A 25,207-nucleotide genomic window follows, 5' to 3' on the forward strand; every position below is an offset into this window, starting at 1 on the left:
ACAGCTAAACCAACCAAGTAAGATTGTTTGGTGAAGCATGAGCAAGTACCGCGGTGAAGTGGCGCAGATGTTAAAAGCACATTGAAAAAAAAAAACATTTTGGCCTTTAGAAGCATGTACTTTGATCCCGGTAGGCTTCTCGTTTAATGCACTCACTTGAGCGGCTAATTATCCCAGAGACGATTTTCAGTGGCTGTCATAAATATATATAAAGGCAATAACCATGGTTCAGCGTCGAAAAGTTCTCAGAACGACCGCGCCGTAAGATTTTTACATATATTTTGAATAAGATGGTTTCTACGCAAAATACCAAGAAATGTTTCACTCGCGACCATATACTTAGATTCGCACTCGAGTGCTAGAGCAGATAAAGAGCAGGAAAATTAACGAAGGACTTCCAGAAAGTCATAAAACCAACCAAAGCCCGGGTGTACCATAAGAACACGGCACCTCGCCGCCGCTATGCTGAAGTACGGCTGAAACTCTCGCTATCGCGAGATGGTTTCACGCCCACGTATGCTAATGAGGGAGCATCAGATTTAATTGACCTCGTGGAGAAAAAAGAGGTCGGTTCGGCGCGAAATTAAATTGAATTAGGCACCGTAAGGCGGCACACGAAGTAAAAGAGCCCGACCACCATCTTTTATACTTTTCGGTGTGTACCTGTGTCTACGTGTGTGTGCGTTGAAGCGCGCTTCTGCGTGAATATGTGTGTGTGCGCGTGCGTGTGTATGTGTTAGTGCATGTGTCTGTGAGTGTGTTTGAGCGTGTGCGTGTGGGCGTGTGTGTGCGTGTGTGCGTGTGTGTGCGTTTGTGTGTGCGTGCGTGCGTGCATGTGTATCCATTTGTCTCGGCGTGTGTGTTCTCAGTCCTTCAAAGCAATAACCATAAATTGCCCTCATTTCTGGCTGCTGCAAACACTGCCCAAGAAGTTTCCTCGAGCTGCCCTTGTAAAGCGTGCACCACCACATACTAGCTTTTGCTGAGGCAGAGCCAGTCTTACTAAACGTGACGACGTTTATTGCAGTCGTCGAGCCATAGACAGAAATACTGCAGCAGCAGCGAGCCGACCTTCTTCTGGCTCCGAGACACGCGATGACAATGGAACTGTCTAGTGCCGTTCTTCTTCCTTACAGCTGCTTATTCTTCATTAACGGCGCCCCCCCCCCTAAAATAAAAGTTTCCTCGATCTGGATCTTGTAAAGCGTGCACCACCATATACTAATGTTTACTGAGGCAGAGCCATCTTTACTCGACAACATCCACGGTGAAAGTAGGGGAGGGTTCACCTTGGAAACGAAAGCATATTGGCATTTTTGTCGGGAGATAGTCTTCCTAACCGGCACTGTTCCCGTGTAGTACGCTAATTTATCGAAGTTTAGTTATTTTTTCGCTAGTGTAGTGGTGTTATGTGTTTTTCCCTTCATTTATATGCCATCTTTTTGTTGATTTTTTTACATTTTTTCGTCTTATTTTATTTCCGCTTCATTATTTGGATTTCTTTCACCCTTCACCAATCGAAATATTTACTTTCTACTTTGTCTTTGTTTTCTTGTCTTTCTTTTCTGGTTCATCGTGTTAGCCGCCTGCAACGCTTCGCATTTTCTGTTTTGTCTTTTAGCACGCTGACCTCTCTCTGCGTACATTTTCTATTATTTGGTTGAGATTGTGAGTTACTTTCCCAACTTATTCAGTTATTTATCTCATCTATATTCTCGCTCTTTTTTTTTTTCTTTCATTCATAATTTTTCCAGTCTGCTCCTCCAGTTCTATGTTCTCCTTGTGTAATTTTTTTTTGCTTATTTCCTTTGCAGCCTCATTTTCTTTACCGCTCCTTTCCTTACTTCAGTTGTCACTTTTTTTCTTGCGTTTTTCATTTCTTTTCTTTTTTTTCATTCATTCCTACCTTTCTTCCAAGCTTCCTTTCTTACTTCCTTTCTTCTTTCTTTCATTCCTTTCGTTCAATCTCTATTCGTTCCTTCATACATTTTTTTTTTCTATTTCCTTCTTTTGTCGTCATTCTTCGATTCCTGTCTCAGGCTTTATTCCTTACTTACTTAGTTACTCTTTTTCGTCCTGTCCTCCCTCTTATCATGTTCCTTTTATTCATTCATTTCTCTCAGTATTCAATCCTTCCTTCCTTGCTGCATTTCATTTTTTTTTCTTTTTTTTCTTCGGTATTCCCTCTTCATCCCGTCTCTATGGATTTCTCGAAGACCGAAGACTACGCCCGTTTGCATAGCGGACAACAAATCTACTAACTCATTGCTGTAGTACGTGCATCACACAAGGATGCTCGCAATTATTTCATCTTCCTTTTTGTTTACTGTTTGCTACAGATGCCTTGCGACACGCCTCCTTAACCAAAATTTCAACAACAAAAAAACTGTCTCCCTTGCAAACAAAAATCCCAGTTTCGCACGAAAGGTGGAGCATCGATTGCGTTAGCAAATTAGTAGAGAGTTATACGAAGTAAGGATAGTAGCTTCATCGGCCGTGTAAACTTGGAAACGTTCGCTTGCGGCCTGAATTCATGCCTGGTGTCAGCGCACACGGGAAAGCATGAATACATCACACTCGATGATCGCAGACACTCGCTGTCAAAACGGTGGCGTGAGCAAGCGCGGCAGCAGCGGAGAGCGAAGTCACCTTCGTGCTGTCTGTCGCTTCAACGCAAACAGCGGCGAGAAAGCAGCACGCACAAAGATATTAGCCGTCTGCAGATCCCTTTCAATATACAGCCTGCGCGATCGCGCGGCTCCGCGTAAAGTACGCAGTTGCTGGTGAAGTAAAAGCCGGCCTTGCCTCCCTCCCGCACCGCCTCCCCACTTTCCTCCGTTTCGCGCACGAGATTGAGCCGCGATCGTCAGTTCCCCTTGCGCCCAGTCGCGAAATATGCAGTTGCTGCGGGAGCAGAATGCCGCCCTCCCTCCCTCCCTCCCTCCTTCCCTTTTTACCTCCCATACCCCCTTGGTCTTTCGAGCGACAAGAGACGGCACGTTTGCTCTCCGCCTACCTCCCTCGCACGCGCCAGATTGAGCCGGGATACAGCATGCGGCGCACGACGACGTTGTTATCGCCCTTGGACTTTGTGCGGAACATCACGGCGACGGCGACGACAAAAATGCGCCTGGAGTGCCCATGTACACAAATAAATAGACAGCTAAAATTAAGGATTCTTCATCACCTTCATCGTCTTCATGATCGTCTTCATCAACAAATCTGCCAGAATTAATGGTCCTTCTTCTACTTCGTCCTTCCTCCTTTTTCATCGAGCGCCGTGCTAGGAAGGAGGCCCTATCTGAGGGCCAGCTTCCGTGAGTAATCCGGCCTCACGATGCTCGCGCAGAGAGTCGAGTGAACGGCTCAAGAGTTTAGAGAAAAGAAAGAAGAAGAAAACTCGACACTGAGCCCTCGTACACGCAAGAGACGCTGATCTTAATTGCGCGCGAAACTTGTTCGTCGCGGCGAGACAAGCGTGGGTCGCCTTTCATTAAGAGTTCGTGCAGCGATGCGGCGTTCCGTGAATAACGGGCTCGGATGACCTTTAGCGCCGCCCTCTCCAGCGCTAACATTGGGGTTCCCGTTAGCGTTAAAATTCACGTCAGCGGACGAGAGTTCTCTTGTTTTATTTATTTTTATTCTAACGCGCGAAGCAGTGGTGTTCGAGGGAGCCGAGTACGACATCACGTCGAAATGCACTGATCCACGGTAGAGTGTATAAGCGTGACTGTACGAGTACGTAGGAAGAAACAGATGCACAGACACAGCGCTTCGCTTTCAACTATAGATTTTATTTTCGCACGCATCGATAAATATATACCGTACGAGCGGAAACAAACGTAACAGGAAAAAAAAACATTCAGTGGTGAATTTTGATAAACTGTACACGTGTGCAAGGCATGCGGAAAACATGTACTGCAGTGGTCACAAAGATAAACCGAGGAATCGTATCTCCTTTTCAGACTGCACTGATCCCCTTGAAACTGTTCTCGTGCGCAGTCAAGACAGACTGGAAGGCAAGACTCACTACAAATAGATTCGAGAAACAAAGAATACCATTTGCAAAATTTTCAACGCCCCAGTGAATTTAACGTGGTCTTAATTGTTACATACAAACAAATTCGAGTCAGCACGGACTTCGGTGGTTAATTTACTTCACAGCGTTTTTTCGTGCTTATCTACTCTTCCCAACATCTCTGCTTCTCGGAGTTCCTCTCCCAAAAACAGTGCCTCCCTGTTTTCAGTGACACTCAACGAAATGTAGTCTTCAATCATCGTCGTCGTGATACTCATGCCAACTTTGTCGTATGGTTGGCTGCTTTGCGAAGTAAACTAGTTAAGCATGCTAACAGGGTCTAAGTCTATACCTTTTCTTCTTTTCTGGGAGAGGGGGGTGGGGGGGGGGGGGCGGGCGTTTGCTGTTTCTTTTCAAATTGAGCTTACTTAGCAAGGCATTTCTCGTGATCGATATAAGCTCAGCTATCACCCACGGTATCATACACACTTCCAACACGCATTGGAAATTTCAAGCGTCGCAAAAAAAGGAAAGAAAGCATTACAGTGCATTCTTATCACGCTTAACTGACTTCGCAAGATGTTGCGCATAGGAGTTTGATGCGAACTTAACGACTACCACGTGCAACGACGCGTTCGGGCGAGACGCGGAAATTAAGTCGCGATGACACAAGACAGGCACGTCGATATATTGATTAAGTCTCGTCTCCGAGGAAACCTTTTCAGAATTGCGCTTTTATTTGCTGTCCTGACAAAAAAAGAACACATGACTTCCCCGGCCATGTTGAAACGATGCTTTTCGAACCCAGTCCTTTGGCATAAACACGGAGACTCTAATAACAGAGAGACTCCGCAACGGAGAAACTCCACGAATTCAACTAATAATTACCTCCTCCATGCTTTTAATTATGCACGCAGCTATGCCGCAGAGCAAGCTTCGCGAAAAAATAATGGGCTATTAATCACAGCCGGTTTAACAGCCGGCAAACGGTCACATCGAAGTTGGAGCCCGGATATTTCACGCTCTATATTCTCAAGTTGGCACGGAGAACGTCTTACTTCGCTCCAGCTTCTGATGACTGAATATTTCTTTGTTGTTGTATTTTTAACTTCGTTCTGTTGGGGAAGCCACTATCAGCGAAGGTGACAAATGAAGATAAAGCAGACAAGTGAAGAACCACCGAACGGCTCCTGCACATCAACAACACCATAAGACATAACTCATCAACGAAATTAGGCAACAAAATAGTCAGACATGTATTTCAGCGACTCCGAAGTTCAACGGTGCACTTCGGAGCTGTGTCCTGGACATTTGCTGTTGCGGGCGGAGATATCGCGTCGTTGTGTTCGGGGGCGTTAGCTGTGCGCCGCGCTCTCATTTCACGCCTTTAGAGGGCGTGGAAGAGGCAGCGAAACAGCATAACAAGCAGGGCACTTCCTCCCCCACTTTAACACCTCGAAGCGTGAATCGCATCATCGAGCGTCGTCCCCTTCCTCTTTTTTTTTTTTTTTGCTTTTTTGCACAGCTTCGAACGTATGGCGTTGTATGCAATTGCACAGCGCTGAACAGACTTCCATCGCGCCGCATGTTGTTACATAGCGTCATCTGCCGGTGCATGTCGTTCAGGAACGGCGTGACGGCAAGAGTAGTTTTCTTTTTATTTGTTACCGTTCTCCGTTACTCGTTACAGAACTCGAGTTCCTTGCAAGCGCTTCTCAAGCTAGAACAGAAAGAATAAAGAAAGATACTGTCTCTGGATCTGCGCAATCAGTCTGAGGAGTTTCCTCCTCTCTCTTTCCTCTCTCTCTCTCTAACCACCGCTGGATGTTGACCCCACGTAGCAGCAGCCCGTCTCCAAGCGACACTTCTAATTCTTTTTTCAACGACGCACTGCACACAAACAGCAAGAGGGAGCGTAAGAAACAGCAGCCCGAAGGTAATAAGCGGTTGTGGTCCACGCAAGAGCCTCAACTCCTTGTAAATGGTTCACGGATCAGCAGCAACAACGCGTTGCTTCATGCTCGCCTCGCATTTTCCTACGCAAGCTGTTATTAATGGTGGTGAGGGAGTGGGAGAGGGGGGGGGGGGGTCCTTTTACGGCGTTGTAACCGGGGCCACCGAAGACTGTGTGTATTCAAGGAGCGGCGTTCTTTAATCAGCTCGCCGCAAAGACAAAAGCCCCGGCATTCTGCGCGCGCATTCAGTGTTCCAAGACCTCAGATGCGGAGCCTCACAAAGAACGGACGCCCTCACGTTTCGACACAGAGTCTCGCCGAAACGGTGCAGGGCTGTTAAGGCGGCGGTGCGCAGCGACACGCCCGCTGCGATGAAAAGAACGAGCCTGCGCGTAGTTTAATAACAAGCTGCGAGGTGTGGCGCCGTGGTGGCGCTGCCGTCGCATTCGGCGCGGTAAAGAAAGAAAGTGGCCAAACTCTACTGGCCAGAACTTTATGAGCAGGAAAAATTACGAAATGCGACTCAGGCTTTTTTAAAAGATAGATAGATAGATAGATAGATAGATAGATAGATAGATAGATAGATAGATAGATAGATAGATAGATAGATAGATAGATAGATAGATAGATAGATAGATAGATAGATAGATAGATAGATAGATAGATAGATAGATAGATAGATAGATAGATAGATAGATAGATAGATAGATAGATAGATAGATAGATAGATAGATAGATAGAAGTGGCGAAAAGGGAAGTACAGAAGTGTAACGTCGCCGTCTGCTTTTCTTGCCTCTTTGCTCTGCCTGTTAGTTTAGAAAACATGAAGCTTGTCTATAGCTATTAATGGGCTTTGCGTACGCTACCGCATTTTTCAATAATAAGGCCTATCGTATAAGTGCTGGCGACGTTTTGTGATTAACACTTGGTGTTTCTCAATGTTCAACGTGTACGCATGCCAAAAAGCTCGTCAACGCATTCAAACAACATAACAAACAGTCGCCTGGCCACTTTTCCCGGCAGCAGACGATACATCGATCATCTACCTGCTCGCCGTTATCGACAACAGACGAAAACGGTGTGAACCTGAGCCAGTTGGTCATAAAGCACTTTCACAGCCGGTGTCTGTCTCATTCACGTCGTTCAAGTTTCGAATGCGAGAGTGCTTGCACAAAAAGCAACCAGTCGCGGAGAAACACAGTGCGTCGGCATATCCGAAGACGTTCAATAGTGCGAAGAAAAAGGTAGAGTACCTTATTTTGACAGCTTCAACATCGCGCAATTTTTTCGTCGTTCCCGTAGCAGACGTCCATCAAAACGTACTTTTGACAGGTCACGCCAGCCGCCTTTGTTTTTGCGGCGTCGTCTGCTCACTGCTCTATACATAGCAGACGATCGACGACGTGCTCGCGGCGCATGCGTCGTATGCACGTCGCAGAGGAGAAGGCGCTTCCTACGGTACCCTCACTCGCTTGATTGGCTGAAGTGAGCCTCAGCTTCTACAACGCTGCACGTCTTTTTTTTCTAGTGTGTAAGCTGGCAAATACGTTATTTTACGCAAGGGGTTTCGGAAACAAAGCACCACACCTTAAGAAAATAGGAGCATCTCCCTTTGTGGGATGCTCGTCACCTCTTCGCCTCTCTCTCCACCTCCCCCACCACCCCAGACCCCAACACACACTTGTGTGCCACGCACACGCACGCTGTTCTTCCAAGACTTTGTAAGGAGACACGGGCTGTTCTCCGCTGGAACCTGATGTCGCAGCATTGAGGACAGGACATTAATCTTGAGCTCTAACGTAAACACTAAGCCTCGACGACGCACGCGCACTGAAGCACGGCTTTCTTTAGCGGAGCGAGGTTTCAACAGCTTCGATCAAGAGCCTAAAAATCAATAACACGTTGTTCTAAGCGCCGGCTTGAATAGTCGGAAGCTATAAAGCAAAACCGGTGGGGGTGGCTACGAGCCACTGCGATTCGCTTTATCTTCGAAGGCTACCCGCCTTTCTTCGAGCAAACATTGTGCACGTTAATGTTTTAACCTGCCGTAACAACAAAAGTCGACTATATGTTTTATGAAAAAAAGGCCTTTCGGTTGGGAAACACCCCGGTAACGTGTAGCCCGCGGTATACACAAGTTCCCAGCAAAAAACAACGGACGTCTCTCAGGGAGAAGGTGCCTTTATTGCAAACGTAACGTTGTTTGTCTAGCCTCTCAGCATTTAGTGGTTACTAACACAGAAAACACAATTCCCATTGTGAAAGCGGAACAGTGTCTCACCTGCGTTATTGGTTCACCAGTTTAGTGATCATTTTATATTTTTTAACGCGGCATCTGCTGGAATCTGTGTGTTTGTATTTCAAAGACGTGACCCTTTGTAAGCGCTTACGCGTGAAAGATGCGCCCTGTTTGCGTTTGTGTACTTCTCTTTGTAATTCGGAGAAAGCACCATGCGACTGAAACACTGGTCAAATATATATATATATATATATATATATATATATATATATATATATATATATATATATATATATATATATATATGCGTCATAAGTAGTTTAAGTATTATATATTCTATAATATTTATTAGAGTGAGTTTTGCGCTGCAGTAATATGCCTAGCAAGGGGCTTCAACAGACTACCGGTCTACTAAACCAGTGGGTTCTTCAAGAAGCTTTTCTGTTTCATAAAGATGAGTAACATAATTTGGTCTTACGCGAAAGAAGACCGGGGGGAGGGGGGGGAAGCAACAAACAATGAAAGAAAGAAAGCAACGAACAAACCATGTAAAAAACAAACAAACAAACGAGACAACAACTTCGGATTTCGGCAGAGGCTCACCGTATCAGATTTGGAGGAACCATTAATCACTGTCTATACCGAAAGCCGCCTACTTCGTCGAGCACTCGGGAGGTTTAAGCAGATACTACGATATCGGTACCTCACAGGTAAGCTACACTGTAACCTTAAAGTGTGGGCTTTGTCTGCTGCGCACACGGTGTAGAGATATAATTGATAAATTGGGAGGTGCTTCAGCTGTAATGATATCTGAAACTCGCTCTGAACATTTTGCGATGCAGCGAAGAAGACGGTGCTTCATAGCGCCACCTGGCAAGCCGTGCTGTAATGCACTTGGATGGCTACACTGCTGCTCAAGACAACGTCTGACATTTATCTAAGCTTATTTGCTTGACTTAGGGCTAAGTGTAGCTTTTTGCAAAGTGGGTATGCCAGCAGCTGACAAAGATAAATTGTTCAACGCATGCGGCGCAGATGACGGGCGTTTGCGCAAGTCTTGAAAGCACGCTTCTCCTGGAACTGTCTTGCATGAGGTGAAGCACGCTTCTCGGGCGCGGCCTTGGACCATTTCGTACACAGCCCCACAAAAATTATCCTTGGAACTGCGTTAATTCTACATGCCTCCTCAAAGTAACATACAATGCAATGAAAACTACTAAAACATAAATTAATACAAAGCGAAACAGTCGCGTTAGTCAGCTGTTTCTTCAAAGGATAGAGATACAGGCGTTGCAGGAGTTTTACACATAAGTTACGTTCGCAGGTGCGTTTGAAAAAAAAAAAAAGAAAGAATAGAAAACGTTTCTTTTGTCCTTTGATCAACAAAATTACTAGTCCGAAAGAACCTCAAACCTACTCCTGAAGATTCGGAGCCCAATTTTTTACGTAAGTAGGCGCCAAACAAAAAAAAAGACGAGAAAAAAAGCGTAGCAATGCTTATATACGCGAGTTTGTGGCTGGTTTGCATTACTGTGCCTTTTTATTTCCAGCATACCTTCCTTAATGTACGGCCCGATGAAAATTAACCAAGCACCGCTGGTTCCTGGATGGGAACCCGAGTATGATAAGCACTGACAAGTTGAAATGCAGGGATAAACGTGTGTGTGTGTTAAAGGGACTGACAACCAATTTTTGTGGCACCAGTTTGTTTGTTTGTTTGTTTGTTTGTTTGTTTGTTTGTTTGTTTGTTTGTTTGTTTGTTTGTTTGTTTGTTTGTTTGTTTGTTTGTTTGTTTGTTTGTTTGTTTGTTTGTTTGTTTGTTTGTTTGTTTGTTTGTTTGTTTGTTTGTTTGTTTGTTTGTTTGTTTGTTTGTTTGTTTGTTTGTTTGTTTGTTTGTTTGTTTGTTTGTTTGTTTGGTGCAGCGGAAAGCTTACTGGTCTGGGTGCACAATCATGGAGTGTCCACGCGGAAAACGCCGTGAAATATTTTTTATCAGAATTTTCCAATCGGCATTGAGGATGCAATCGTACTCAAAAACGTACTAGAAACAGTGACAGGAGAGTTCGATAGCGATTAGAGGCCGCCGTTCGTGGGAAGCAGTCGGCAAGTGTGGCTCCAGCTGTGCGAAAGTAACATTTCGTTTATCAAGCCGATGTTCCTGCGGTTCACGTTTGTTGTAGCGTTGGATTATTTTTTTACAGTAATACGTCGTGTCCAAATCTACGCCCCAACGACGGCTCCCTCCGAGTAACACGAACCGATCTCGAAGAGCACGCTCTTGCTGGGTTCAAGTGCCAGGCCTTTTTTTAATAGTCAAGCCAAGCTAAGCGGTAAGACATGCCGGTAGTACTAGTCCTGTCTGCTCCTTTCTGTGTCCGTGTTCACTTTGCGCTACAAGCCAAGACCATGTTACCATACCAACTCGCCCAACTGTCTATCTTTTTGTACTATTATTTCAGTGCTGACACCCATTCGTGCCACTATTCGCCGATGTTCTTTTGTATCTCACAGAGACCACAGAATTCAGGGTACTAAATCGCAAGCTCGAGAGCGTACAACCGCCCTCATGTGCATCGCGATGCATCGAACAGCTCTGCCCGCTCTGCCGCTCCACTTATTACCACGAAGGCAGCGGAATAAGCGTAGAATATAGCGAAAAATCCTAACAATATACGAACTGCAATTTTAAGCAATAGGTTTACTGTACTTAATAGCAGCCTACTTGCGAACAGCAATTTCATACACTACATCCGATAGCAGCAACACTTCACCGCTAGGCCACGCCACTTACTGGTTTTTGAGACTGTCTTCGCCAATTTAAAATTATAATTCCTACTTAAGTCGCGAACAGCGTGCCGGATTCTATCACTGTAAATCTAGGTCGTTTCATTTCCATCAACGTCTTACAGCACATTCTGGCCAGTTGTCAGTTACTTTAAGTTGACTTTGGTAAGCAGCTGCCATGGAAACGCGAATTCTTGAACGTGGGGCGCAGTTTAATCGAACGAAGTGGTGAAGGTAATACGGAAACTACTCAGAGTAGTGTGAGCTGCGCACGTCATTGTCTTCCAAGCGACGGAAAAGAAAGTGTGACACAGGCGACAGCCGTGATTGATTGATGGGCCAAATTCTGTAGCTAGTTTACTCTAGAAGAGCACGATACGAAAAGATGTCGATTCGGGACGATTGATCGATTGAAACTTTCTTCATGCATGACTACGAAGACATGGTGGGTAAAACATGACAGTAAAACGAGCAAGGCTTTCATGTTCATGCCACTGTTCATGTTGATAAAGTATTCATATCACTTTACATTTTGATGTTTACAAAACAGGAAATATTTAGTGTTCATAACAGCGAATCGCAAACACGATAAAGATTTACTGTTTTGCTTTTATGTATTTTTCTTGGTAATTCTAACAAAGCACCATGCGGCAAAACAAGGAACTCAGTGTCATCAGTAATAAAAAATATCTAAATCACCGTACTTTCAGGAGTAAAACGTAGTTGCCACCTTAGTAAAATTACCATTTCTCAATATCGTATGTTCGCTTCGTGAAATTGTAAGTTGTTCCATGTCTAGTCTTATTTGTTGCTTTTTTTAACTGTTATATTACCAAGTAAGGTTTACTGCTCGTGTTCACAAACGCGAGTTGCGCCATGAACACTTTGCAAAACAGTGACGATATGCTCATGAACATGAAAGTTTCACCTGTTTTACTTTCACGTTTTGACTCTCCTGTATTCGTAGCTGCTCTTCGAAACATCAGCAGGGTGCTCTTGAAAGAGCACTGCGATGACCGTGACTTTAAGCGCAAGTCACTCATTTTGCTGCAAAATAAGCTTATATGAAGCTCTCAGCCCTTGTTATATGGATTAAAAGTCGTTCCATACCGCAGACCGAAACCACCGTACCACCTCCAAGGCGCAGAACAATCATTATACTGATGAGTGTAATGCACTAAACATATTGTCTTTCATGATAACTACGCATCGTCGTGCAAGTTACGATGGTGACTCTCAAGTCATTGTACTGCGCTGCAGAAAATGGTATGAAGTTTCACCAGTTACAGTGTTGCATATTATTCCCTTACTTTCATGCAAATGGGCATCATCATGATGCAATTCTAATATTTCTTTTCGACTACCAGGTACCGCTTTTCGTACTTTTATATGCCATCTGCCTCTGCTGTGAACACCAGACGACGCAGCCGCGGAGGAACTCTGTGATTTGGTACGCCCGTTGTCTTTTTATAGTCTAACGTCGTGTCCACGAGCTTTCACATAACTCAAGATGGCGTTATTTGAGATCGTACATTCAAGACTCTTCATACTCCGCACGAGCGAGGTTGTCATGTAATCGAACCCGGTTTTAACGAGCAGACTTATATGCAAAAAAAAAAAAATAGTTCAGTATGTCAAGTAATTCGATATACCCAAACTCGTCTTCAATAACGAACCTAAACGAACTTTTGTGATGCATTCGTTATATGCGAATTTGTTATTTCCAGTGATGAAAAGAAGTAAGAAAGATTTATATATTGAGTACAACACTATGCGCCGTATACACAAATGTTTGCCTTTGAAACATTTCTGTGTCGCTAAGAATGGAGTTTTCGGTGCGAGAGATTTTGTAGACTTGCTCCAATCCACTTGCCTTTATGGCTTTATTGCGCTTGTGGTGGATGCCTTGAGTTCGATATAGCAAATGTGTAGTTCGTTAAAAAGGAATTTATTTACCATGAATATTGCCGCAAGTCAGTAAGTATCGCGTGCTTTATATATAAAATGATTCACTTTATCCGAGTTTGTTATATTCACGTTAGACTATAGAATAAAAAATATACCTTCATAAAAGAGAGAGAAAGGGAAGAAATGTGACTCACCGCGTGGCCCTTGTGTTTCAGCACGTCGACGACCGGTTGCTGTCGTGGCCTTTGGAGGTCCCGAAGTCGCACCTGGTGCAGTCGTTGGCGCCTCAGCGGTTACTGCAGCACCGGTTTGCTGGTGGTGTTCCTGATTGGCGCAGCACCTAGCCTGCTCCGCAGAAGCGCCGACAACGACCGCCGAAGTGGTTGTGGCTACGGCTGTGGCAGCCGACGACGTCACAGTCATTCCCTTCTGCAAGTCCTGCGGCACCTTGTTCAGCGACACAACGGTGACGTTGACCCGCGGGCAGCGACCCTGCCTCTCCAGCTCGCGATACACGCGGAGGTAGGAGTCGTTCAGGGCGAACCAGGACCCGTCCTTTTCGACGACCTGTATCCGCGGTACGCGATCTCGGTTCTCTTCGAGTCGCTGGCCGAGCTCGTCGACTACGTCCGGAGGAAGGACGCAGGCGCCAGCGGCCGAGTCATCGTGCAGGTAGTGAATCTCGGACGGCGCGAGTAACATCTCGGAATCGCCTTGGCGACAGACGACGCCGGCGGAATCGGGTGAAATCTTCTTTCGGTGATGGGCGCAAGTCGGAGCAGACGACGCCGAAGAAGACGACGACGAAGACGACAGGAGTAATGGTGCTAAACACCTTTCGAACGCCGACTTGAGCTGAAGAGCAGACGTCTTCCTTTCTGGTGTCGGCACTAGGCACTATAAACTGCTAAGTGACGTCCTTCGTTGGCGACAGCGGTGTAAGTTTTAGATCTCGCAACAGACGGCGCCGGTCAACTCGGATGTCGTCTGTTTTCGGTTGTGGATGGGGCAAGTACGTGCAGACGGTGCCGAAAAAGAAGACGTTAGGATTAGCGATGCTGAACACCTTTCGAAAGCCGACTTGAGCTAAAGAGAAGACGTTTTCTCAACTATTGACGTCCGTTGTTGGCGGCGGCGGCAATGGCCCAAGTTATAGCTGAATACACAACGACAAATGCACTATAGCAGTAGTGCCGCTAAGAGCACCTGGCAAATGCTGACTTGAGCAAGAGAAATTTTCCCTTCTTTATGTAAGACTTTAGACACTATAAAATGTCGACTCTTATGGCTTTGTCGAAGGCAAAGCTTATGCTAAAGCGAAAGCGAAGACGTTCGGTAGCTGTATGGGCACTGGCTATCGCTCGCTGACTTGTGCAGAATGAAATGGCACCTTTTTTCTGTACCTATATTTCCACACGTTTAGCTGGAAGTTATAAACTGTCGGGCAACTCTATTTTCGTCACAGACGACAACACTAAAGGTGAAGACGAAAAAAAAAAAACAACCTAGTCAACCTAGCAGCATAAATTCATCCACTTACACCGACTCGAGCTCAAGAAAAAGGGAGTCTTTCTTCGCTTTTGGCGAACTAAATAGCGTAGTGCGTTTGTGACGAGTCATGAACTAAGGATTCGTATGGCTTCTCCTTCTTGTGGCGCTGCTCAGCCACAGACGGCAACCTGGAGCAGACGACGAAAAAAGCGACGGTGAAGACGAAAGCGAAAACGACAGCAAGTATATCAGCGCCAGACACCTGAGAGGAAGAGCACACCCTTTGTTTGTTCTTTCTTTCGTGGCCCGACCTTTCACACCCACGTGCTCGTTGCTCCTTGCAGGCTAATAATGAAACGTAACGTCGTCTCCAATTTCCTAGCGCCGTGTCCCAATTAAGGCGAGCGGAAGCTCGATACCCGGGGCCCACGTATCTTTCTCATTCTGTTTTTCCTTTGACGTATCGGCGCCGATGCGACAGAACGATTGATCCTAAACGGCTTACAAATGTAGCCTCTGGTCAACTCTCTTCTTTCCGTTGCCTATAACTGTCCGGCCACTATACGTGTTCGCCAATTTCCCATCAATTTCAACTCAAACGTACAGACAGGCAAACTATCTAAGAGAGCACTTCTTCTGCTTGTCAGTGGGCTTCAGGTATCTTGAAATAAACACTCCGAATATACACACCCTCAAAGGTAATGGAGCCGGCGATCAGTGACGAAAGAATGTCTCGCGAGTACGCTCCCAAATGCATAGGTCTCTAGTAGCCTATCACGCATTCGTTTCCCGGTACACTACATGCACTGTCCGATTGCGAACGGTCCTAAAGACAAGCAGCGCAATCAGACGCCGTTTCGGACGCCCACCTGAGTTCAAACGATGCGGATCAGGCGCGATGCCAAAGATCGACCACCGCAGCCAGCGTCGGAGTTGCCGCAATTAGGCCGCTGTCGCTGGACGTGAGAGATGGGGTGAAACTGCGGGTGCTCCGTCGAGACGGCGAAAGTCGAAAAGCGTGCGCTCTCGCACGTCGACGCGAACACGGTGGCAAGAACGAAATCGTCCGGCACCACAAACGCACTCCCCGAAAAGCCGCTGGTACGTAAAAAAAATCATTTACAACGAAAAGAAACTACCATACGACGCGGTGCCGCTACGCACGCACCCCGGTATAGAGCACCATGAGCGCTCTGTCTCTCCCGATCCCTCCTCCGCCGCATCACGTCCAGCCCAAAACATCCGCACCTTTTTTTGTATGCATATACGGCGAGCCGATGCGCATTCTGTCAGGTGCGCTAAAAAATGAACGGAAACTCCGAAACCGAGTTTACAAAGTTGTCGCCGGGTATTTCGCTTTGCTAGGTGAGTCGCGGAAATTTCAAAAACGGCGATATTTTGTAGCCGCGAATTAAACTCCGCAATTTTTCGCAAAAACGCGGCGAATCGATCCGTTCTCCACGCTACCCGACGGCGACCCATCGACATCGCGCCGTCAAGATGGCTCCGTTCACGGACGTGAAGCGGCCCGTCTGCGCAACTTCTTCTGCTCCTTCTTACATAATCTGAATTCCAACAGAAGGTATTGTGAGTCCAGACGACAAGAAAATGCCTCGTACAAGTACCTGTGAGAGTTCATGTGCCTGCATTGTTCGAGGAATCTGATCGGGGCTTTGTAAAATTGTTTTGTGCAGAATGTGAACAAACTCCGAGCAGACGATACGGTTTTGGTGATCAACATAGAGGGAAGAACGTGAAAACAGCCTTCTGCTGAGATTTTGGTGCGCGTAAAAGCACCGCGAAGAAATTAACTTAGCATTGCATTATTATTTGTTTATTATTACCAAGGCATAGCTTTCAGAGATTGAAATGAGTGCGACAGGGAAATTCAAGCAACTCAATCGCTTAACTTTTATAGTCAATTTCACTTAATACGCGATGACGTGGCACTGTTTTATTCGTCATTTTATCTCTCCGGTATAACTTTCGGTTGTTTACTTGTGGCATCAATTATCCCGGAAAAGGCTGGCTCTAAGTCAGGCCTGGACCACTGTTGTTGTTGTTGTTGTTAATGTGGCCCCAAAACATATATGGCCTATGCTTACGAGGGGTATTGACCGCACTACAGAGGTAATGAAAATGAAGTGCGAACAACAAGGACAAACTAAATAAACAATCGGAAACGAAACATTGGCTAACATAATGTTACCATAATTTAATGAAGCATACTTCACAGAAAAAAATAAAGAAAATACACCACAATCGGCACTCCTAGCAGCGTAACATACCCGATGCTGCAATGAACTTATGCATGACCTGTGGCTGGTTATACGCTCCAAAGGACAATGCGTTTGGTGTCGATAAAGCTAAACTTAGATTTCTGGCCGCAAATGCGCGGAATATTCTGCGGGGGGTGGAGACGCGGCGACCGGAAGGAAAAAAACATCTTTTGATTCTGGTTCGTTACAAAAAATCAAGGTTAGTCATGTAAATATACCAGGTCTACAAGGACAAAAAATTGTTTTATGCTGAGAAAGTAAACAGAAAAAAAGAAATCGGAACGCCCTTTTAAGCTGTGCCTTAAGATAACGGCGTCTATACTACTTGATGTTGACATTCCTAAACTGTCCAAATATTGTGTTAATGACTGTCATGACAGGACCACGGAACCTTTTTGCTATAGATGAATTGTAGTCAATTCGTTTTATTTTATTTTACTTTACTTTATTAAATACCCCTTTCAATTCGACGTGTTACATAAGAGGTGGGCTACGCCAATGCATTCTAGAACAATTCAAACACATTATTATGATTAAAGTAGAAATAGGTTCACAACAGTGAGACAGTTCGATTTCAGTGCGACAACAAGGCCAGAAATGCCAAGTTATATAAGTACCTGTATGTATGCCTGGGTGTCTTAGTCCTGCAATAAATTTTGGCTGAGTTTTCTCTTATAATGCATCATTTTAAGTTCATTGCTAAACAGTTAACCCAACAAAACACACAATAATAAGCTTCTAATAAGGCGAGGATGTGGCCATCCGGCTATATATATATATATATATATATATATATAGCTTGAGTTGATACAAAATCCAATTTTGAAAACAAGTCATGAGACCTGATTTCCCAAAGTATGCTTAAAGCAACAGAATGCAAAAATGAGGTTAGGTACAACATCTAAAGCATGTGCAAGCTCTTTCAGTACTACGCAACAGAATACAACGCCGGAATTGACGCTTGACTTCGCTTTGCGATGCCTGTATTACAATGTCGACAATTAATGTGGGATCACAATGTTCGCACAGACCCAACAGCCTAAGTGTGCACCGATGCTATTGAAAACATGGATACAACGGTGTTATCCTCAGCTCTGTTGCTCGTTCCCAACAGCTGTTCGCAACAGCAGAAGGTGACAGCACAAATGCTGCCAAAGCGTCCAGCCAACACAAAAATACCGCATATCCAGCAGTCCAGTGCAAAATCGAACTACCAGAAAGCATGCAAGAAGCATCTCATGCGAAAGTTTGAGTTCAAATCTCTCTTGCTGATCTTGTTCAGTTGCACTCCTGTTGGATCATCTGACAGATCACGAGTGCTGCTGAAGGAACATCAGCAGTGAGATGCTCATTCAAACTTTTGCATGATTTGCTTAACACGGTCCTCTCTCGCCTTCAATGCAAAAGCAAGAAGTAAATGACTGTCTTCAACGTAATCAAGCTCTGAAACTGACTTCGACATTATACACACCCCTGAAATTCGCTGGTCCTCCGAAATAAAGGATAAAAACGACGCTGAACTCTCTCATAAAGTACCATGATGAAGCACACAATTTCATCTCAAATGAATCACAGTCAAGAAAAGTAGCTGGCTGAAGTGCAAAAACAGTGCAAATGAAGTCGAGGATCAGACGAAATATCGTCTGGTCGGAAATAATCATGGCAAGAAAAGGAAACCATCGCCGACCAAGGTGATTTTCCTTCTTAACTGACGTGTCGCCCCCCCCCCCCCCCCTACCCGCACGGGCGCCTTGATCATAATAAAAAAAATATTCACCTTGGTTGGCGTCTGTTTCTTGTTCTAAAGTGGCCGTAAGGAAATTCCAGAAAGGCCAGGTAGCCCGCCAGGTAATTCAAATTCTGAAAGACGCCAAACATGGCGACACCTCCATACAATCCATCCTTTGGTTCCCTGCCCACGTCGGGGCGATTGAGGGGGTTCCTCTGAACCTCAACGAGTCTGCCCACGAGGCGGCGCCTGGCTTTACGGACCGCGCTGCCCTCGGATCGGGTGACTCTCTCCCCGGACACAGAGACGCGCCTATCGCGCACAATGAACTTACTAAATTATTTTACTTAGAGAGAAGGGTTTTCCCGCCGCCTCACTCCAAGCTAAGCAGACCGCAAGCGCTCACGCTTAGACATTTACAAACGAACTCCCATCCAAATCCGGCGTTCCTTAACAGCGTATATCCTGATATTTATCCGAATTGTTCTTGCGTGGCCTGTGGTGAGGTAGCTACGTTGCCTCATATGCTCTGGGAGTGCGGGTCGCTGGGCCCAAAGTTCACCAAGGAAGAGTGGGACGCGCTCCTGCGAAGTCCCGTACTTGAGGACCAAATCCTGGCCGTCCAGCGCGCCCGCGATCGGGCCGGCAGACTAATCTGCCAGTCCCGCCGTCGGATTAGCCGGGTGCGCGTTTTATCGCGTTTTGCTGGACCCAATAAAAGTTCACTCACTCACTCACTCACACCCCCTTTCTTCTCGTTCATGATATATATCATGCACCTTCACAGAGTGGAATTGTTCATGAATTTTTTGTTTCAATTGTTCTTTATCACTCATAAAGATAACCAATCATCTACATTTACGCTATTATAACGATTAAATGTGCGAACTTCGCAAATTACGCATTTTGTGCAAATGCAAGGCATTACACTTTTCGTGTGACGAACAGATCTTGCCGGGGTACTGGCAAAGAATGCTTACGCATTAAAAACTGTGCAAAAGCTGGCTCAAGCGAAAAAGAAGCTCAAATAGCCGGCCCCAAGTGCAAAAACTGTGCAACTATAACCAGCTGAAGTGCAAAAAATCATGCGTCATTTCACTGTGTGAAGGTGGATGAGCAGTAAAGTTGTGCAGCACACGACAAAAAGGTGACAACGAATTTTGAACAAAGATCCGAACACATTTCTTGTCCAAATCGGTGGTCATCGCCAGCGCCATCACAAAAGGAAGGGCGGTATGGCAACTCCAGCCTGGTGAGCGGCGCATCGGAGCCAGCTGTGGAAGAAGACGACGACGACTAAGGCGCAAACAATCATCATCATCAGCCTGACTATGCCCACTGCATGGAAAAGGCCCCTCCCATACTTCTCCAACTACCCCGGTCATCTGCTAATTGTGGCCATGTTGTCCCTGCAAACTTCTTAATCTCATCCGTCCACCTAACTTTCTGCCGCCCCCTGCTACGCTTGCCTTCTCTTGGAATCCAGTTCGTAACCCTTAATGACCATCGGTTATCTTCCCTCCTCATTACATGTCCTGCCCATGCCCATTTCTTTTTCTCGATTTCAACTAAGATGTCATTAACTCGCGTTTGTTCCCTCACCCAATCTGCTCTCTATTCTTATCCCCCCTTAACGTTGCATCCATCATTCATCTTTCCATTGCTCGTTGCGTCGTCCTCAATTTAAGTAGAACCCTTTCGCGCAGACAACCACAATAATTCTGGCATGATGAGCGGTGACGGAGTCAGCTGTGGAAAATGACAACGACGAACCCGTGAGCGGTGGAACGAGCCATTGCTGATATTGATAGTATTTGCTCGCACACATGAAACTGTCATGGAACCCTAGCTATAAGCAGCTTCGCTGTAAAATAGCGCGAGTAGCCAACTGAAGTGCATAGACAGTGCAAGTATCCGCCTGAAGTGCAAAAACAGTTCAAGTATCAGGCCGAAATGCAAAAAACAGTGCTAACAGCCTGCTGAACTGCAAAAACGGTGCAAGAAGCCAGCTGAAGAGCAAAAACAGTGTAAGTGTCGGGTTGAAATGCAAAAACTATGTAAGTAGCTCGCTGAAGTGCCAAGACAATGCAAGTAGCCGGCTGAAGTTCAAAAACTCTGCAAGCAGCCAGCTTAATTGCAAAAACTAAGTAGCTGACCGAAGTGCAAGAAAGTGGATGTATCCGGCTGACGTAGAAAAACAGTGCAAGTAGCCATCTGAAGTGCAAAAACTGTGCAAACAGCTTGTTAACGCGCAAGAACTGTGCGGGTAGCCATCTGAAGTGCAAGAACAGTGCAGACACAAGATGAATAGACACCCAGCAGAATCACTCGTTGAACATTTACGTGTCCTTTGTTTGTGATGCTTTTACTAAGTGTCAACCAACTCGCATGAACTGCTCTAAAAATAAAGGACTTTATTTTTTTTTAATATGATTCGACTCCACCTTAAACGGTTGCGTTTAAGTCTTTTTTTTTATTGTTATTGGGAAATTCTTGACATGGACAAAAATTTGGGTGCTCTTGTCATCTTTGTAACACAAATAAATAAGCTTAAACATGATGAGGTGCATAGGAAATGAGCTGTGCACACCACAGTGAGTCCACAAATTCAGACGAAAGACTGCATGTGCTATATTCAGTTGTGTTTATCAGAGGCGTCAGCAGATGTGAAACATGAGAGCTGTAATAATATCAGGCAGAAAGGTAATTCTCCTTGTTGAAATGGAAGCACCCAGGAAAGCTGAATGGAAGGATATAGAGTTTCCTGTGATATTGATGACTATAATATTACATTATCGTGCAGGACCTTCTTATATAGAGACATCTTTAACATTAACGAAATGTTTCTTTGGCCCTACATGCAACATCTCATCATGTGGTTCCCTGCATTACTAATTGCAATCATTTACTGTTGCGCGCTCGATCACAGCACCTTAACATTCTTGATGGGAACATTTCCCTTGAGATCATCATCATCATCATCATCATCATCACCATCATCATCATGATCATCATCATCAGCCTAGTTACGCCCACTGCAGGGCAAAGGCCTCTCCCATACTTCTCCAGCTACCCCGGTCATGTACTAATTGTGGCCATGTTGTCCCTGCAAACGTCTTAATGTCATCCGCCCACCTAACTTTCTGCCGCCCCCTACTACGCTTCCCTTCCCTTGGAATCCAGTCCGTAACCCTTAATGACCATCGGTTATCTTCCCTCCTCATTACATGTCCGGCCCATGCCCATTTCTTTTTCTTGATTTCAACTAAGATGTCATTTACCCGCGTTTGTTCCCTCACCCAATCTGCTCTTTTCTTATCCCTTAACGTTACACCTATCATTCTTCTTTCCATAGCTCGTTGCGTCGTCCTCAATTTCAGCGGAACCCTTTTCGTAAGCCTCCAGGTTTCTGCCCCGTACGTGAGTACTGGTAAGACACAGCTGTTATACACTTTCCTCTTGAGGGATAGCGGCAACCTGCTGTTCATGATTTGAGAATGCCTGCCAAACGCACCCCAGCCCATTCTTATTCTTCTGGTTATTTCAGTCTCATGATCCGGGTCCGGGGTCACTACCTGCCCTAAGTAGATGTATTCCCTTACCACTTCCAGTGCCTCGCTACCTATCGTAAACTGCTGTTCTATTCCGAGACTGTTAAACATTACTTTAGTTTTTTGTAGGTTAATTTTCAGACCCACCCTTCTGCTTTGCCTCTCCAGGTCAGTGAGCATGCATTGCAATTGGTCTCCTGAGTTACTAAGCAAGGCAATATCATCAGCGAAACGCAAGTTGCTAAGGTATTCTCCATCAACTTTTATCCCCAATTCTTCCCACTCCAGGTCTCTGAATACCTCCTGTAAACATGCTGTGAATAGCATTGGAGATATCGTATCTCCCTGTCTGACACCTTTCTTTATTGGGATTTTGTTGCTTTCTTTGTGGAGGATTACGGTGGCTGTGGAACCGCTATAGATATCTTCCAGTATCTTTACATATGGCTCATCTACACCCTGATTCCGTAGTGCCTTCATGACTGCTGAGGTTTCGACTGAATCAAATGCTTTTTCGTAATCAATGAAGGCTATATATAAGGGTTGGTTATATTCCGCACATTTCTCTATCACCTGATTGATAGTGTGAATATGGTCTATCGTTGAGTAGCCTTTACGGAATCCTGCCTGGTCCTTTGGTTGAAAGAAGTCTAAGGTATTCCTGATTCTATTTGCGATTACCTTAGTAAATACTTTGTAGGCAACGGACAGTAAGCTGATCGGTCTATAATTTTTCAAGTCTTTGGCGTCCCCTTTCTTATGGATTAGGATTATGTTAGCGTTCTTCCAAGATTCCGGTACGTTTGAGGTCATGAGGCATTGTGTATATAGGGCGGCCAATCTTTCTAGGACAGTGTTCCCACCATCCTTCAACAAATCTGCTGTTACCTGATCCTCCCCAGCTGCCTTCCCCCTTTGCATAGCTCCCAAGGCGTTCTTTACCTCTTCGGGTGTTACTTGTGGGATTTCAAGTTCCTCTAGCCTATTCTCTCTCACCTTATCGTCATGGGTGTTACTGGTACTGTATAAATCTCTATAAAACTCTTCAGCCACTTGAACTATCTCATCCATATTAGTAACGATATTGCCGGCTATGTCTCTTAACGCACACATCTGATTCTTGCCTATTCCTAGTTTCTTCTTCACTGCTTTTAGGTTTCCTCCGTTCCTGAGAGCCTGTTCAATTCTATCCATATTATTGGTCCTTATGTCCGCTGTCTTACGCTTGTTGATTAACTTAGAAAGTTCTGCCAGCTCTATTCTAGCTGTAGGGTTAGAGGCTTTCATACATTGGCGTTTTTTGATCAGATCTTTCGTCTCCTGCGATAGCTTACTGGTTTCCTGTTTAACGGCGTTACCACCGACTTCTATTGCGCACTCCTTAATGATGCCCATAAGATTGTCGTTCATTGCTTCAACACTATGGTCCTCTTCCTGGGTTAAAGCCGAAAACCTGTTCTGTAGCTTGATTCGGAATTCCTCTAGTTTCCCTCTTACCGCTAACTCATTGATTGGCTTCTTATGTACCAGTTTCTTCCGTTCCCTCCTCAAGTCAAGGCTAATTCGAGTTCTTACCATCCTATGGTCACTGCAGCGCACCTTGCCGAGCACGTCTACATCTTGTATGATGCCAGGGTTCGCGCAGAGTATGAAGTCGATTTCATTTTTAGTCTCACCATTCGGGCTCCTCCACGTCCACTTTCGGCTAACCCGCTTGCGGAAAAAGGTATTCATTATCCGCATATTATTCTGTTCTGCAAACTCTACTAATAACTCTCGTCTGCTATTCCTAGAGCCTATGCCATATTCCCCCACTGACTTGTCTCCGGCCTGCTTCTTGCCTACCCTGGCATTGAAATCGCCCATAAGTATACTGTATTTTGTTTTGACTTTACCCATCGCCGATTCCACGTCTTCATAGAAGCTTTCGACTTCCTGGTCATCATGACTAGATGTAGGAGCGTAGACCTGTACAACCTTCATTTTGTACCTCTTATTAAGTTTCACAACAAGACATGCCACCCTCTCGTTAATGCTATAGAATTCCTGTATGTTACCAGCTATGTTCTTATTAATCAGGAATCCGACTCCTAGTTCTCGTCTCTCTGCTAAGCCCCGGTAGCACAGGACGTGCCCGCTTTTTAGCACTGTATATGCTTCTTTTGGCCTCCTAACTTCACTGAGCCCTATTATATCCCATTTACTGCCCTCTAATTCCTCCAATAGGACTGCTAGACTCGCCTCACTAGATAACGTTCTAGCGTTAAACGTTGCCAGGTTCATATTCCAATGGCGGCCTGTCCACACAAAGCACTGAGTTCGTTGCTTTGTATATTTGGTAAGACTTGAGTATTGTGTTTACACATTTACGTGCAATTGTCTGCATATATGTGGCACAAATTCTGTTGGAAAAAATAAAAGCATAATGGACATGCATGTCACGAACGACAGACCCGTTTAGGACATAATTCTTGACAGTAAAATAGCGAGCGCGGAGTTCTCAACAAATGAAGCGCAAGCAAGGCAAATGCCGAATGTTCCCTCTTACAAAATTTGCACCCTTTGTGGCTTATCTTGTCCTACAAATATAATCGTCATCAGCCTTGCTTGCGTTTCCTTTCTTGAAAACTCAGCGCCCGCTACTTTCCTGTCGAGAATGCTGTGTCACGTCGATAACGCGCAAGCCGTTCGTGACTTGGAAGTGCCTGGCTCGCAGCGTTAAAGAAACGACATGCGGGAAAAACAGATGGCGATTATCGTTGTGTGGCAAGATAAGCCCCAAAGCGGTGTAAATTTTTTTAAGAGAGTATAGAATCGTTTCTGGGCACGATGTTTTTTAAAGGTTTGATTAGCAAACGAAGTGCGCGTCATCTGCGGCAGTGCTAAACCAAAAATGTGACTTTCATGAGAAAAATAATGTAACAAAGAAAACGAAATAACTCCGCCATCGGTCGCTAGCACAAAGAAACCGCAGCTATATATTGTGATCAAGAGGAGGAAGACCCTTTTATTTTTGCCGCCCTTCAGGGAGCTCGGCGCCAATTGTCAGTCCTTGCGCCGAGTGTTTTGCCCTCTCATCACAGATGGCGCCACGACCCATCCAACAAGAAAATGTGATCGGTTCGCGCAGGCAAAACGCAAGTTGATCAATTCTTGGCAAGACAAGCGATTAATGCTCCCATATCTTGCGAAATGTCAACGCGAACTAGCGCTGTTTAATCGTGTGTCATGTCTTCTGATGGGAGCCCATACT

At 45.3% G+C, this 25,207-nt stretch overlaps 1 protein-coding gene across 1 annotated transcript in view; it reads right to left on the reverse strand.

Moving 5' to 3' along the window:
* The window catches only part of LOC126525680 (uncharacterized), a 228,720-nt gene extending 212,733 nt beyond the window's left edge, over window positions 1-15,987 (reverse strand). Inside the window, exon 1 of the mRNA XM_050173592.3 lies at window positions 13,099-15,987. Within this exon, the coding sequence (XP_050029549.1) occupies window positions 13,099-13,606 (508 nt within the window). The 5' untranslated portion in view covers window positions 13,607-15,987. The remainder of the gene's footprint in view (window positions 1-13,098) is intronic.
* Between the last annotated feature and the right edge of the window lie 9,220 nt (window positions 15,988-25,207).

Source organism: Dermacentor andersoni, chromosome 8 (assembly GCF_023375885.2).
Source record: "Dermacentor andersoni chromosome 8, qqDerAnde1_hic_scaffold, whole genome shotgun sequence".
Lineage (NCBI taxonomy): Eukaryota > Metazoa > Arthropoda > Arachnida > Ixodida > Ixodidae > Dermacentor > Dermacentor andersoni.